Source organism: Fusarium verticillioides, genomic scaffold, assembly GCF_000149555.1.
Source record: "Fusarium verticillioides 7600 supercont3.26 genomic scaffold, whole genome shotgun sequence".
NCBI classification, from domain to species: domain Eukaryota; kingdom Fungi; phylum Ascomycota; class Sordariomycetes; order Hypocreales; family Nectriaceae; genus Fusarium; species Fusarium verticillioides.
This window is the reverse complement of record NW_017387870.1, coordinates 119,921-135,646: the sequence shown is the minus strand read 5'-3', so window position 1 is coordinate 135,646 and position 15,726 is coordinate 119,921. Positions and strand designations below refer to the sequence as shown.

Below are 15,726 nucleotides of genomic sequence, written 5' to 3'. Positions count from 1 at the left end.
ATCCTCTACACTGACTTCATTCCTCCTCTACATCAACTATGGCTAATGCTAGCGAGTCAAGTATCACTTCGATCGCGAGTCTTGGCCGCATCGCAATCGCCATCTCCCAAAGAAGTATCCGCATAATGAGTATAAAGTTGCCTTTGTGCTTAAGTCCTCAAGTCCGCGTGCATTTAGTATAACTCAAGCGGTAACCTAACAATACCGCTCTGGCCTCAAGCCTCTCTTCTTGGATGATTTGCTGCCTCTGATTTCGCATTTGACAACTGCCACATGAGGATCTTTCATTCTGTGAAGTCGGGACTTGAGTACTTGCAGAACGGCTGTAGTAGACAATCCGCAACTGATGCACGAAACTTGGACGCTGCGCGACAACTGTGCATTAAATAGAAGATTATGAATGTGTATCCGGCTAGCTATACATTTGGCACAGTCCAGCTTGAGTTACCCAAATGCCCTATACAACAACTGGGATGTTTTAGAACGGTATGATATCCAGAAAACCATGAGTTCGATGTCGTTGGCGCCGTCTATTGGACTGGCATAAAATCATGAAGCCAACCGGCATCAATTGTACTGGCGTCATGTGCCGGATCGGAGGAGCCATCTACAGGACATGTCGTGGGTATCGACAATACCGCCACCTTTCTCAGGCGACACCTTCAGCTCCAGCTGTTTCTAATATTACTAACTTTGGCATTTGCGAGGCGTCGATTCGAAAATACAGGGGGGGCTGTTGAGGTCGCTGAGGTTGTCGATGTGCGTCGTGTCAGACAAACAAACCTCAGCCACTGGGCCTCACTCTAAGCGCGGAAGGATTCATACTCCAGAGCGCCCGGAGAGCCTCGATCTAGCGTTGCTGCAGCATGGGAACAAACTGACTGTGTGAGCGTGCGCTGAACAAGAGGCGTGGTTGAGGTCGTTGGCGGAGCGAAGCTTTGTTAGGCCAATTAACCTTGCTGCGCTTCTGTTGAACTCATCCATCTGCGTTACGAGAGATCCAGCAGGAGCGGGAAATGAGCTTGGGTCTCAATGAGAGTCTCGACTTTTTCTTCCTGGCGCTATTGTAACTCCTTGCGCCATTGGTTTCTCTTTGGCTGCTGCTGAGTCCCCCGGGCTCTTCCTCAAATGAATAGAAGCTGATAATACCGACTGACAGGTTATCCCGGTTGGTTGTTATGAGTTACCATGTCTCTCTGCCAATTATGCACGTCTCGCGAATCGCCAACTCTCTTATTGTATGTGGTTGGAACAAGTCACAGCGTCGTGATAATTATGCTTCTCTGTATTGTCGCCCCAATAGCTGATGGGATATAGTATTCGTTGGTAAGAAAGATAGAGGCGGAATTTCAGTTTGTTTTCCAAGGCAGCTCGAGCTGCCAAGAAGGTATTGGATGAAACTATGTGTATCGACGGATCTACATCTTCCTGCTTTACGATAGGCCTCACCGTCGAGATTGCTCCAGATTTGGTAGTGTTGTACTGTTCCTCGCTGCACAACCCTGAGTCCGACGCCTCTACTATGGCTTGCATTGGGTTCACTCTGCCAGGCTGCTCACTAAGTTCCTCACTTTTGATGGTGCGCAGTGGCTGGAGTAGGCTGAGCAGGAAACGAACATGTCCTCCCACTGATGACACAGTTTACATTTCTCGTCGCATCTGATGTGTCGTCTCTTACACTCCCAGCGGCAGAGCCAACTGATTGTGAAGATATGAGAACAGTTAAGAGTAAGAGACGGGATGGGTGTATCTGGTGGGCGACAGACTCTTATGACGAGACGCCCTGGACGGACGTATAAGAGCTTTGCACACACACAGGCTACGCCGATGTGGTTGTCTTGGCGAGCCGCATCTGATGACGTCTTGAACGTGGTCCCATCTGCTCGGGAAGTCGCTTCGTGCTCTTACATGAAGTGATGGAAGGTAATACGGCATGAAGACAAAGACCGGGCAAGGAGGATTCTTGACGCTCTTCGGATACGGCGGTGATTAGGCGCTTGACTGTCTTGTCGAAAAGGAACCGGAACTAAACTAGACACTTGACCACGTTTAAAATAAGCGATGACGCACAGATTCTGGGATCTTGGCTGTCGTTAAGTGAACTGAGTATAAATCTTTTTATCGCAACCTTTTCAGTGATTTATCTTTCTCAGAATCCCGCTTTGTGTAGGGTTGTTTGAGAATATGTGGAGCGGGTTTCCATTCGCATCATGTGTTTCAACCAACCAAGCTTGTCATTTAGAGGCAAGCGAGGCTAGAATGGGGATAATGCGACCAAAGGAGTGGATATAACCTCACTGCAGACATCTTGCAATTATGCGCAGACCATATCATCCCCTGCCCAAATCCCATGTTGAATTTCATGGCGCAAGGCTGTATCTCGCGGGTTGCGGTTCGGAGCGGGTAATCGAAACTCCGTTTGTGGACCCACCCACACGTGATCTCGCGTCGCGATTGAATTGAAGCGCGCCGACACTGAGCAACCACCAACTCCATTGACATCGTGACTCTGTCGCCCTTCTTGCCGCCTTCATGCGCGCACGCCTCCTTCGGCGCAACTCTTTCCCAATTGACCTCCGACTATCACACGCAGCGCCATCTCCCTGCGCTCTTCTAAGCGCTCCCTCCAAGTCCCATCATGGCCTCCAACGAACCGCCCCGTTACGGGCGCATCTTGACATCGCGTTCTCAGGCCCAGACATCGCGCCACACAGAATATCGAACCAGATTGGTCGCCGAACTTGATGAGCTATGGGGCGCCCGCCGAGGCTAGCTGCCCGACGGGTCCCATGAAGCGTCGATAGCGTTGGGAACTCTCTACCAGATACGCTCGACTACCATGGCCATTCTCAACACTGGACACCCGCTCCCTGCTCTTTTTGTTCCTGGTGGACCGTTTTACAACTGGCCATATACGAGGCGCAACATCCAGACTGCGGAGACGTATGTTTCTGAGCGTCTTCGGAAACAGAACGGTACCAACCTCCCTAACGGATCGGGAGCTCCAGCATCCGGACCACGTCCAAGTCCAAGCCCGGCTCATATCCTATCTCCTGTACTCGGTTCAGACCTAGCTCTACCTCAGTCTCAATTTGTCGACCCAAGTTTTGGTCAAGCTTCATCGCCACCTCCAGCTCCGGCTCCCAGCTCGTCTTTCGGTGACATTGAGCTGCCACGTGCCCATCACTCAAGCTCCACCCATGAACCGGTTCATGAACTGGATATCTGCGCCAGCACTCTTCAGGAGATGAACTACGACATATCGCTCGATATGGCTCCGTATATCAGCGACGACCACACAGTTATCACCGCTGATGACCTTGACTTCAGCAACATGGAATCGGAACTCAACGCCGACACCATCAATCGCATCACCGATGGCCGTTGGCTCAACGACGCTGCCATCGCCAAACTCTTGGAGCTCTTCTCTTCTCTACGCCCGCTCGATGCTAAATCCATCGACCCGTTGCTCATTGACAGAGCTCCCGTTAACAAGGCTGTGACCCATCTTCTTTCGGCCTCTGGATCTGACTTGACGGTCCTCGTTCCTATTCGATGCAACGCTCACTGGATCTTGGTTGTACTGCGCGCAACTGACAAGTCGGTTCTCTACTACAATTCAATGCCTGGACACGACATGCCCAACCTGCCTGCCCGTATCATTCAAGTTTGCCAAGGTCTCATCAACGGACTCGACTACGATATTGGTGCCGCTGTTTCGGCCGGTACGCTATCCTGCCCTCGGCAACTCAACACGGTTGATTGTGGCGTTGCTGTAATCGTCAATGGCCTCTACACCTTGGCCTCACGACCTCTGCCTTCAACCACCAGCTGCGATTATGGTATCTGGCGCCTTGTCTTGGCCGCAATGCTCATCGATGCAGATGAGCTTGGCGGCAACCTCAGTCTAGTGCCTCCCGAGCTGGCCGAGGAACCCATCATCGATGTGGGCACTGCAGAGCCTCGTCCGGCACATCTTGCTGCTTCGGAGTATCGCGACTGGGTACGCACAGAGAGACAACGACTGGTGACCCATATGAGGTCAACTGTCGACAGCCTTGCCGAGCTTTTATCCCGATGCCGTTCTTATCGGATGCTGATAACTGAGATTGTGGCCGTGCTAGAGTCCCCGGCCTTGAACCCCGACACCGCGATGAACCAGGAGCTGGAAAAGCTTACCACTTCTCTTGAGAATGTGCGATCCTTGAGATGGGTTAACCCCATAGCCGAGTCTGCCTTGAAGAAGCAGTTGAGAATTCTTCAGACGCGGGCAGATCATGGTGCAGCTTGCCGGGCGAGGATGGAAGTGTTGATTGGTCAGTACAAGGCTGACCTGGAGGACCTTGAAGTCATGAATCGAGACACGGCTGTATTGGTGGAAGGGCTAGAGCAGGATCTTGCAGAGAGTGGTAATTCGATAGAATAAGTGTAGTTTATGGCTCACACAGTTGGGGGTAGACATCATGAGAGACCATGTTAGCTACCATGAAGAGGAGAGAGAGGCTTGTAGAGTAATACAGGCATGGATTGGGGTTCAATTAGTCAGTCGATAAAGAGTTCCATCCCCGCCAGTATTGTAAGACAAGGTTAATCAGTCGAGGGGTGTGAAAATAGAACAGTTGAGGATGAGTTAGCTAAGTAAGCACTTACCAGAGGGCACTTAGTTTCCAAGTAGCTGTGCTTCTCGATGTAGCCTTTTCCGAAGCGGAGATTTAAAAGACCGTATTAGCTTATTAGTTGCCTAAAAAGGTGGAGTCCTTGTAGTTTCTAAGTTTAAGCTTGGACAGTCCACTACTGTTTAATTGTAACTTAAAGCCAGGTCCTAAGGATCTGTAGTCTGTGAATGCTTCACCGACATCTTTATGCTAACTCCAGGATTGCGTTTTTACGCATTTCTTACAGAGATATCCCGGTAAATGCATTACTAAAGATACGCCAGGACACCACAGTATCCATTCCTATCACGATACTGAACAGCTCAGTATCGACGTCGTGCTTGACGTTAAAACAACAAACTTCACCAGCTCGTCATGATTTCTGTAGCTTTTGTATACCAATATTTCATAGAGATAGAAACAGCCTGGTTTCTCACAGAGATCTCAGCTGTCGCATGAACAATGCCGACTGCCTTGGCGGGGAAGAAATACATAGTGAGAAGTGTGAACAAGGCAGATCTTGAACAGCTTATCACAATCTCGTTTTGCTAAAAGTCTCCATGGTTCTAGAGCGGAGTTTTGAATCAGCGGCGAAGCTAACTGGTAGACTGGTGCCTGTTCACGGATGATGAACAAGAACCAGGGATGTAGTAGACACTATACGAGGCAAGCAAAAGGTTTCCCGTTTTAGAGTGTGGGATATAGACTTGCGGACGTGTATTTGAGTGAAGCTAATACCGGAAGTACCGGAACTCACTAGATTACTAGGCAGTAGCTTCTCAAGACTGCTGTAGGTACAGTCTATCCCCTTAGATATAAAAAGCTGCTTAAGGAACTCTTAGAGTAGTCATATCATAATAAACATTCCATCAGATATCCCTTTCAAAGGGTATTCTTTAAAACAACCTCACGACCTTATCATATCTACTTTCAATATGAAGCTTAGCAATGTCTTGAATGCTTGCACACTTGCAAGTGTAGTCCAAGCCACACCCGCCGACGCAGGAGCCGACTTGACGATACTTCCTGTACGTTTCCCCTTCCCATATACAAGAGGATATGCACTAAACAATCCAATCAGCGCGACGTCAATACATGCAGATCGCCTGGCGCGCATCAGTGTGCTGTCATTGTCTGGGCTAGCCTCGCATCATTTGGCATCCCAGGGAGTACTACAGGTGGCTCTGGAGTAAAGGTTGTTGGAGGCAGCTGTGACAACATTATTGCAGATGGCAAACTGAAGCGTGATAACCCTGGTTTTAGCGCCGATTTCACTACTACCTACGGGCCTCATCTGTACTTTGGCGCGAACACAATCGGTCTTCGCAATATCGGCGGTGTTAGATATCAATATCGTGGGAAGAGTTACAACCAGGGCAACTGCTTTAACACTGGTGGTACAAGCGGAACTATGGCTGTTGATGCTATTCAGTGCAACTTCGACTGCTAATATAGAGTTGATTATCAGTGGTTTGTCAAACAGGTGCTAGAGGGTCCATTTCGGGCATGGATACTAGAGGCATAATACAATGTTGAAACGATATAATGTTACACCCTTTTATTAGCAGTAACTGGAGAGTGATAATTAAGAGAGCAGGCTTTTCGGGCTAGATTCTCTGTGATTTAAAGACAGGTATAGATTGCGTTATGACATTCATGTTAACTTCAAGAGGCCCCCGATAAAGCTCGAAGATAAGGTGCGTGGGCGAGAAGCCCTCCAGAAATGCGCTGTAATGACTTGGCTATAGTGGGACCCCCTGTAATTGATCGCATGAGCAGGTAATTTTGTTCGCAGGATAGATATTATCCCAGGAGCAGTGTGCCATTTCTTGCAGGAGGAGTGCGTGATGCTGATGTACGCACTGTATTCAAGCATGGTAGATAATGAAGTTACACTGTGCATGCTGATCCAAATACTGTACGTGGCGACCCACTCTCGAGGTTTCATCCGAGGTTCTTCCGTGGGAATCGATTCTCCTCAATTCCAGGCTTCACCTCTTCCTCCTCCCATCAAGCACCACCCCCAAAACAACATCTCGCATCGCGTCCAGAAAGAGGCGGCTACTCGCGCTACAGACCGTATAAAATTCCGACTTGCACCCTTCAAATGAGCGCGTCAAGCCTCCTTTGCTGGAACAACCGGGGCCTGTAGAAGGGACCTGCAGATGTTCTCGCAGTTCGCTGGAGACTTTGCAGGTCGCCTGTCGTCGAAGCTGTTCCTCCTTTCTGGACACCCGTGCGGCTAGGTGAGTTGACTTATCCTGGTAGGCGAACTAACCGTAGAAATGCTACCCCTACCAATTGATATGTCTCTCGATTTACAGCATACTACGAAAGCCGTGGTGGCGTGGGCAATGGAGGACGGTACGATGCAGTTTTTGACCAGGCCGGATCCGAAGTCGAGTGTCATCACGCTCAAGACGTGGTTTAACGCTGAGGCTGCTTTTTTTGAGCTGGCTGTGCCTATCAAGCTCAAGGGCGTCGGTGTCGTCGCGGATGCCATTCTTCGAGTTTGTGCGTCATCCATCGTTTCTCTTCAGGCTGTCAAGAGCCCGAGTGTTCCCCCGGCAATAGGAGAGGCGTTCAAGTCCACCACGCTGAGTCTCGACTTTACATTAAGCCGCCCTCCCGCCATAATTGTCCACGCCGCTGCTACCGAGCCGTTATCTCCATCGAAAAGATCCTCCGGAGTAGTCCTCGACGCTATACGCCATCTATCCAAGACCACTGCCTTCTCCGTCCACATCGATGCTCGAGATGCGCCGCCCAATATGCAACAAGTCACCGATGCAGCCAGTCAAGGTCTCTTCAGGTCCTGCAGTACCCGATACCATATCGCCAGTTTGTACGGCGGCGTCGGAGGCAAGCTCGCTGAATCGGCAGACTCAGCCGATACAGCCCCGCCTCCATCTTACCAAGAAACCACAACATCCTCCCCTCCGCCTCCGCTGATCCAGCAGCCCGCTAGCAAAAAGCGCCCTCGCCAAGATACCAATACCGATACAGAACGCGACGACATCAGCCTCCTCTGGGGTGAACTCCGCGCTATCAAAGAAGCGCAAAGTCGGGTCGATGTCAAACAAGTACAAGGTCGAGTCGAAGCCTTGGAGACGGAGAACCAGAAGCTGAAGGAGCAAAACAAGGAGCTGGCTCAAAGCCTGGTCAGTCTCCAAGAGCGATACGACACCTTGGAGGATCGTTTTGCGGCCCTTGATTCCAAGAACGACGAGCTTGCGGAAACCTATGACCTCGCGTTCGCGGATCTGGGTGAGAACATGGATAGGCTTGAGGGTGTCATTGATTTCGTCCACGAAGGAGGGGTTCGTGACGAGTCACTCAACGTCATTAAAGACGCTGTTGTCCAGGAGATTATGACGCGGCTGGCCAATGGGTGAGTCCCGTTGTCCTTGTTCCACAACATAATCTATCTCGGGATGCTCCCCATGTCGAGCTGATCTTATGTCGCTGTACGACACTGAATTCCTGCGGAACCGTGCTCGTCGAACCGCCCATTGAGGGACACCATCAACCGTCAAGGACGCATCATCGCTTCAGCCATCGTCGGCAGACCCCAAGATGAATGGTACTCCGCTGCTAAGGCCTGATAAGGGAGGGAAAGCGTAGACAACAGGCAACCCACTGGCATGTATCATCGCTAAGCCTTGTGCCGCGCCGAAGACCTCAGGCCTTAGGGAGTGTCCAAGTTGTATGTCACACGTATTTGCGCTCGACGGGAGCAGTGTCTCACGAGTCGATATGTGTTAGTCGCAGAAGGGCATCTTTCACAACAACCAATTACGATCTTGACGATATTGGCCTACAAGTCATCGAGACCATAGATGCCAGAGAGTATGCATTCAACGCCAGTGCTCATAATACTCGACGCAGCTGCGTCACCAATATCTGCCAGAACAAGGTCATCTTTGCATTCTTCGTGCCATCAAATCAGCACTACCTAGGGTGAAGCTCGAGTACCTCTCGCTTATCCCCTCTATGTGCCAGGAAAACGAAATGATGATAAAACCTAATACCTATAATGATTATAGACGCTTGGCTTTGAAAGCGTGAGGCCTTAAAACTGTTTTTGAGCCTGTCATGTATAGGGTAACCGGAGTTGTAAAAAATGGGATCATGGCTAATATCGCGTCTGGCGGGTGAGACAGTTCTCCGAGAGTTCCACGTTTGCAGAACCTGTAGAGTCATGTGTTCGGTATCAGCGCAACCAGAGTCATCAGCGGCCTAGATGCTGAAAAGACCTGCCACTGCAATAGGAACTACCAAGCGTCCAAGCCTAAGTCAGATAATAAATGACAACACGATTTTTTTTTTTCCCTCTATATGAACTATTGCAAACTAAGTAACCAGCGCACAAACAAACAGTGACAAGCTTACTGAGATGAAGTTACTGAGCTCCTGTCTTAGCTTTCAGAATCCACTCGTCACAAGTCTTCTTCCATCCATCGGTACCCTCACTTTGAATCGTAGGCAAAATCTCCCGCAAATAAACATCCCTAGCACGCAGGTCCATCAAAACGCCCGCGCAACTTATAACAGCATCCCACCCCTCCTCGTACTTTTCCTTGTCCAACTTCCCAAAGGCCTTGAAAGTTGCCACCACAACTGCATCGTTGGCAGAGTGGAACTCGCGTGTCGTCGGAATACAAAGCTTGTCGGGGTCGTTGAACGGGTATTTGTTCACATCGAGGTTGAGGAGGCTCATACATGTTGTTGGATTGTTGGGCTTCGCGGTTTGGATGGATGTGAGGTGTAGGTGTGATATACAGATCTGGCGGATAGGGTCGAGGAGGAAGCTGCCTGTAGGAAGGCCATTTTGGGAGCTTATTGAGGTATCAGGCGGTGTACTAGTGGAGGTATCGCAGGCCATGGCTGCAACACCGAGTAGAACAGCGATAAAGTAACGATACATGCTGCAGGCAGAGTTGAGTTGGTGTTTTGTGGAAACAAGACTCTGAGTTGGGTAATGAAGATGAAGACAAATGTCTGTAGACCAGGAACCATTCTGGATGCAACGTGGCATATATATAAGAAGGTGAACTGAACATGCTGCGTCCAACATGACTGCGAGTTCAGCGTGGTCTAAATGTTATGCTCAGTCAGTTATCCATCGCAGGCATCCCTAGCATGACACGCACAAACAGTGCCATGTTCACTGTAAGAGGTGGTTGACAAGAACAAGATCACGATCGTGTCGCCATTGTTGTTGTCGTTATTGCTAATCATGCTTACAGACTCAGATTTATGGTATTCACGACCGACTTAGCCGTGCTCATCACGCTCAGGCTCTCGGGTGACGCCTTGGGCCCGAACAGGTGCCTTCTTGGTACGTGTTCTCGACCGTGCTTGACAATAAACTCCCTCACCATGTTCTCAAGACTCTTTGTCCTCGCCTTCAGGTCTGCGTTCTCGGACATTGACCTGGACACCTTGACTTTCCGCGTCTCGAGCAGCCTCATCGTCGTCACTATAATCCTGACATCATTCAGGTCCTTATTGCTCACGGTGGCCGCCCAGGACTCATTCTTGCCTTCGTTCGTTTTGGAAATGTCGTTTGTGACGATTCTCCTGGCGCAGACCTTGTTGTTCTTCTCGTTTATGTAGATATTCTTGCTCGTGTATTGGGTACTTGTGCTACTTCACCTGGGGCAGCCCTAACCGGTCATGACCGCGAACTTGGCATCCACGTATATGTTTATGCTCACGCTCGTGTTTGTGTTCTTGTTTCTAGACAGATCAGTATTGGATCTGTCCTACCGAGCATGCCCGTGTCCAACACTAGGACCGAGGGCACATTCGTAAACAACTTCTGATACAAGCGTCGACACCCCACGGCCTTGTGGTAGTATGCTGGCAGGGCGATAATTTCGGCGGCATCGGTAGCCCTATACGGCCCGTTATCTGAGAATGTCTTCATGTCCACTCTCGCGATGCTGTGGATCTTCGTGGATGTGTCCAAGCCTACCAAGTCCAGGTCGACCACATTAAGCCCTCCAGCAACGCCCTTGGTGGTGTTAACGAGCCCGGAACGGCCGTGAGCGTCATTTGAGCCTGTTCGTGGCCGTACGAAGCCAGGGTCGCGATTATAGCCGCCATCTTCCTCATGTCGCTCTGTTTGCTGATGGACACGTTCATGCTCTTGCGGGTGATGTCGAGCTTGGACATCGGTATCAATATGTGCTTGTTTAGCCCTGCGCAATGCCAAACACTTGTATGGAGCGCAATTGTGCCCATATCCTTGTCTGTGACCCAGATCTTATTCGAGTCTTCGTTCACCGTCACATACCCGCCATTGCATATCATCACGCCAGTCTTTGTGTTATTGCGGTGATTCATGTTTATACTTCAGTTTTACTTGACATCCTGGTATACGCTAATGTCCCTATTTATCTCCATCAGTCTATCCCTATCCTGATCTTCATAACGAGACTCGGCAAACAAACATGTGTACAGTCATCGATGTATTCATGAACACGATAAGATAGTCATAGGTTCCTATGTCTCAACACCATCTTCTACAAATAGCGAAACACGACTCACCTATCAACAGCCCCAATCCCAAAGCCAGCCTAGCAGCAGTATCACTCAAACTTAGCCCCGTCCAACTCCCACCTAACTTTCTTCCCCATAGTCCTCGCCTTCTTCCTATCAGCCCGTCAAACTGCCCTATCCAGCGGAAACAGACTAGCCTTCTCTCTGTTCCACTTTACGCCGTATCCCCGATCTCGAGCGATGCGTTCATCTCGATCACGAAGTGCCTTGCGTTGGAGAAACCAATCAGCGAATGGATCTAAGAATGGGTCTGAATGGATGTATTGTTTAGTGATCTCTTCCCCAGCTGGGCGGGTTGACTCTAAGAGCAGCGAATGTTGGTCATCCTGTCGACTGAGACTAGACCTTAGCATGTCCTGACGTGCGAGATAGTCTTGAAATCTGTTCCAAACCCTTTCAATCTCCCGATTTTCCTCTGGGGTGAACGGAGTAAGGTGGCGAGAGGCTTCATTCGTCTCGGAGACCTCTGTGGTTGGTGGGAGTTCATGATCCTGTTGGTTGAGAGAAGTCGTTGACTTATCCTTGCGTTTCGAATGTTCATGAGCACCGACAATGTCCTCTGGGCGACCTGTCTCTGCAACGTGCTGTGAGGGTTCAGTTTTCTCATAGAACTGTGGCAGGATGCCCTTGATAATGCCACGCTCCTCAAACTTGTCAGCCTGTGAAAGATCGTTCTCCTCGGTCGCTTGATCCGATGCCGTATCAGCCGAAGTCACAACAGGTTCTTCAAGACGTGCCATCTCAAAAATACCTCCCAACTCATCGATTGCCTCAGCAGGAGGGTCATCGTGAGTAGGAAGATCCTTGATGTCAGTCGCGTGTTGCTTGAGAGCACGTCTAGAAGACTCCTCCATGAGTAAATTGCCCTCATCTGTCAATCGTTTCTTATCTCCTTCTCCCATGGTCTCACTCCACTTTGCGATGTTGTTAGTGATCCACGCAGTAACACTACCCTTAGGCCTGTCCCAAGACTTGAGCCACTGCTCCTCAGTTTGGCTCTCGGGCGTAAGCTGCGCCAACCCATGAATCCAGGCGACTTCCACCTTCTTCTCCTTCAACTTGCTGATAACCTCAGCATGTCCTGGACAGTCTGCTTGCTTGAGATGGGCGATAAGACGGAGAAGTTGCCGTGCTCGTTCGGATCTACACACTCCTGTAAAGAAAAGATCCTCAGCTTCAGACTCTGAGTCGGAGTGATAGTCGTTAGACTCACCTTTGCCCTTGGCTTGCCCTGCCATTCTTGTGAGTGAGCTTTGTGTAAGCTGTTAGTGAGTTGTTAGTAGGTTGTTAGTAGGTTTTTAGTAGGTTGTTAGTGATGTTAGTGTTAGTGTTATAGGTGTTGTTGCTGTTGTTGGTGAAAAGGATGTGATGATGGATGTTATGGCAGAAGGAGTTGGAACGAATTGGTGTATTTATAAAGTGGCTTTTGGAAGTGATATGATACCAGTTCTTTATGCGAGAATTGGGGATAGTGTAGTGTTCTTTGTTTGATAATTGAATGGGGTAGCATGTTAAGTAAACGTACGTGTGACCATGTAAATGTCGCCAGTCGCAGGCCAGGACAAGCAAATACCCTAGAACAAGGAACATCGAAGATTTAACTTCCGAAATAGGACATAACGTATTTAATTCTGCGGTAGATAGAACCGAATTATCACTGAGGAAACAATGCAACCACTCCAAGAACAGGCTAGCCAACTACGTAAGGAACAAGGACATGTTCAAGGTCCATAGCGCAAGTTCATAAGGGCTTTCTGCAATATTTTGCATGTGGTGGCGTATTTGTTCATTGCAGTAGAGCATGAACTGCGAAATGTTCTTCCGACCCGACATATCAACACTGTCTTCACTGAGCGGAGGGACATGTCTGACAGCCGCGATTGCAATGTCTGTAAAATGGGACTAAGCCCCCAGATCGGCTGTGTGACAAGAACACCAAGCATGTATTCATGGGTTGCAGGCCATGGCGAAGCAAAGCGAAGCCTCAACGCTACTTGGTCGACAAATGTTTGCCTGAGTCATGACTAATGGATGTCTTTATCTCTCTCATGACAGCCGCTGCGCATACCCGAGCAAAAGCTTCACCGAAAGAACGAGCTTTGTGTTTGTCCAAGCCACGTCTTTAACACGATGGAGTCTCTTTTATCCTATGCATGCATGTTTGATTAGTCATGTAGTTTCTATCTGACTCTCTGCAAATCCGCTTCATTTGGCTGAGCTAAAATTCTTGATCTGTCTTACTGATGCAGTTATTGATCCATGTTCAAGTGCGCTGTCAAGTTAAGGCGAAAGCAGCTAAGATCTTTCTTTACACTGGACTATCAGCAAGCAGTACTTGGAGGTGACCTGTAAGAGGATGCTATCACGCCAAGAGAACATCGTGACGCGAGTAAAACTCCCGGAGCGCTGCGATGCTGCTTCAGGTGAGTCCAGGACTGTGTGGCCGGAGGGAGTTGTGAGGGAGTTTATGGCGATTGAGTTCAAGAGAGGTGAGACACCGGTCATTGATCCTACTGGGGTGGACGACGATGACGAAGGGAGTCTTTTTGTTGCGCAAGGTGAAGACCTGGAGGCTTTTGAGCCAGATTCACAGCCCCAGCCGCCATCGGAGTACGGTCAACGTGAGCATCAATCTGAGACCCCGCGACACATTCCTATTGAGCAACTGATTCAATAACAGGTATATCAAGACGTTCAACAGCAATTCCAGCAGAAACTGCGGCAACAACTCCAAACTCAGCCGCGACCACAACAATAGCCCCATCACACACCTCCCGCGCCTCCACTATCCCCATGCCCCAAGACCATGGACCTCTTGACCGCACTTTTGAAGGAATCTGAACCCATCACCATCGAGATGGCTCTCATAACCTGGAAGTGTCTTCAAGAGGGGTATGGCCAATCGTGAACCAGTCTCATCTTGTCTCTGTGTGACCTCCAAGGATCCGCCTTCGAGGATTCCAAGCACCAGCGTCTCGGTAACCACCTTGGGAACATCCTTCAATATTTCCACGATGAGCTCGGCGGCCCGCCGACCCCAGTCCAAGCCCATCCGGACGTCGAGATGGACATTACACAGAATACAGGGGATGATCCTTGTCTGGGCCGACTCGCCAAGATGGAGTCACAAGTTTAGGATATTGAAGAGATAAGTGAAAGGTCCTTGGAACAACCATTGGGAGCCCGGAGACTTTTCTCGACTAGATCGCCGAGAACGTGCATGTGCCTACTCCCAAGCCAGCCGCTAACGGAGCCTGTTGTTGAGGCCAAGTTTGGGGATATGATAGTGGTGGTTGGCCATGAGCCTCAGCTCAAGGGCACACCGCTGTTGTTCCGGACTAGCCTTATCCTGCGCAGTATATGCCTCAAGGGGCATCTCGCCAAATGTACGCAAGAACAGCACACGCGTCTATACCAAGTCCCACATCAACATTCCCCGTTCTGAATGATACACCGGAGTCAGAGAAAGACGAGCCAGAGCCTCTAGTAGCATCTGGCCACCGTGAGAGGTGGCAACCTCAGACTCTCAACACGCATGGACTGTCATGTTTCGAGCCGGATGTACCACGGCCGACGCCTGTTTCTACTAGGCATCGTTAAACATTACCTGTAGCATACTGAACTTCACCGCCTTAGTCGCGCGGCTATGGCCAAGTCATTGCTCCCTCGAGCGTGGAACGACGTAGCGGACTTATTGGTGCAGTTGTCGATCCCAAATACAAAATTATGCATGATTGGGTTCATGGTACTCGATTTCCATGAGCCTCGAGCGTGGCAGGTCAACGCGACTTGGGTCTATGAAGGGTGGCGTTGGGGCAGGTGTCTCTGACGATCCCGACTATGAGGTTTAGGATGATGGGTTGCATCGCACACCAAGTTCTTGACCCCCTCCACGTCCGCAACCCCAGTTCGAGCGGCATCATCGTCATATTCCCGCACTCGTACACGCTCTCAGTCCGGTTGATGAGTTGGTCCTTCGTCGAGAGAATCTTCTCACACTGACGAACCTCGTCAACCAGGAGCGCAAGCTTTATCTTGATCTAATCATAAGACGTGTCCACGGTCGTACTGTAAGCTCGCGAGCCTTTCATGGTCTATAAGAGGAACATGAGCATATAAAAGCGCGGAGTTAAGAGATATGAGGACTAGTAAGGGGCTAAGAGATATAATCCATTTGATCTGCTCACAAGATAGAGAAGTGTTTTCGGTTTCTTTTAATGCGATGTTAGGGTATGTGCTGCTGAGTTGCTTGTTCTCTACATTCCAGCCAGGAAGTGCAATCCTTGCATCCTGCTGTTAGACAGCACTTCTTTGGAGAATACGGGGTGGAATTGAATGAGGAGAAGGCTGAGCAATACATCGGCCAGTTTTGTAAGCGGCTCAATGTTTTCCACTTCCTTGAGAACGTAGCTGTCTTGGAAACTTTCTAAATTTGCTTATAGCCACTCAGTCATCAAGTGAGTTCTTATAAAACGCAACGTGCTCAATCTTTAGGAACTATACC

General features: G+C 49.7%; 7 protein-coding genes across 7 annotated transcripts; 4 read left to right on the top strand and 3 right to left on the bottom strand.

Annotated features, from left to right (window-relative positions):
* Nucleotides 1-2,494: 2,494 nt before the first annotated feature.
* FVEG_14024 (hypothetical protein) lies at nt 2,495-4,723 on the top strand. The gene has a single exon (XM_018903358.1). The coding sequence runs from the start codon at nt 2,840-2,842 to the stop codon at nt 4,424-4,426; it is 1,587 nt and encodes a 528-aa protein (XP_018762471.1). The 5' UTR covers nt 2,495-2,839; the 3' UTR covers nt 4,427-4,723.
* Nucleotides 4,724-5,590: 867 nt separating this feature from the next.
* FVEG_14023 (hypothetical protein) lies at nt 5,591-6,105 on the top strand (the record flags this gene model as incomplete). The annotated part of the gene is made up of 2 exons (XM_018903357.1): nt 5,591-5,683; nt 5,737-6,105. The coding sequence occupies 2 exons, from the start codon at nt 5,591-5,593 to the stop codon at nt 6,103-6,105; spliced, it is 462 nt and encodes a 153-aa protein (XP_018762470.1).
* A 520-nt stretch (nt 6,106-6,625) lies between these two features.
* FVEG_14022 (hypothetical protein) lies at nt 6,626-9,009 on the top strand. Its single transcript, XM_018903356.1, has one exon. The coding sequence runs from the start codon at nt 6,941-6,943 to the stop codon at nt 8,048-8,050; it is 1,110 nt and encodes a 369-aa protein (XP_018762469.1). The 5' UTR covers nt 6,626-6,940; the 3' UTR covers nt 8,051-9,009.
* A 48-nt stretch (nt 9,010-9,057) lies between these two features.
* On the bottom strand, nt 9,058-9,540 carry FVEG_14021 (hypothetical protein; the record flags this gene model as incomplete). The annotated part of the gene is made up of 1 exon (XM_018903355.1): nt 9,058-9,540. The coding sequence occupies one exon, from the start codon at nt 9,538-9,540 to the stop codon at nt 9,058-9,060; it is 483 nt and encodes a 160-aa protein (XP_018762468.1).
* A 358-nt stretch (nt 9,541-9,898) lies between these two features.
* Nucleotides 9,899-11,006, bottom strand: FVEG_17702 (hypothetical protein; the record flags this gene model as incomplete). Its single annotated transcript, XM_018906930.1, has 4 exons — nt 9,899-10,298; nt 10,347-10,397; nt 10,448-10,826; nt 10,880-11,006. The coding sequence occupies 4 exons, from the start codon at nt 11,004-11,006 to the stop codon at nt 9,899-9,901; spliced, it is 957 nt and encodes a 318-aa protein (XP_018762467.1).
* A 320-nt stretch (nt 11,007-11,326) lies between these two features.
* Nucleotides 11,327-12,460, bottom strand: FVEG_14020 (hypothetical protein; the record flags this gene model as incomplete). The annotated part of the gene is made up of 1 exon (XM_018903354.1): nt 11,327-12,460. One exon carries the CDS (start codon nt 12,458-12,460, stop codon nt 11,327-11,329), a length of 1,134 nt encoding a protein of 377 aa, XP_018762466.1.
* A 1,118-nt stretch (nt 12,461-13,578) lies between these two features.
* Nucleotides 13,579-14,063, top strand: FVEG_17701 (hypothetical protein; the record flags this gene model as incomplete). Its single annotated transcript, XM_018906929.1, has 2 exons — nt 13,579-13,843; nt 13,903-14,063. The coding sequence occupies 2 exons, from the start codon at nt 13,579-13,581 to the stop codon at nt 14,061-14,063; spliced, it is 426 nt and encodes a 141-aa protein (XP_018762465.1).
* Nucleotides 14,064-15,726: the final 1,663 nt, after the last annotated feature.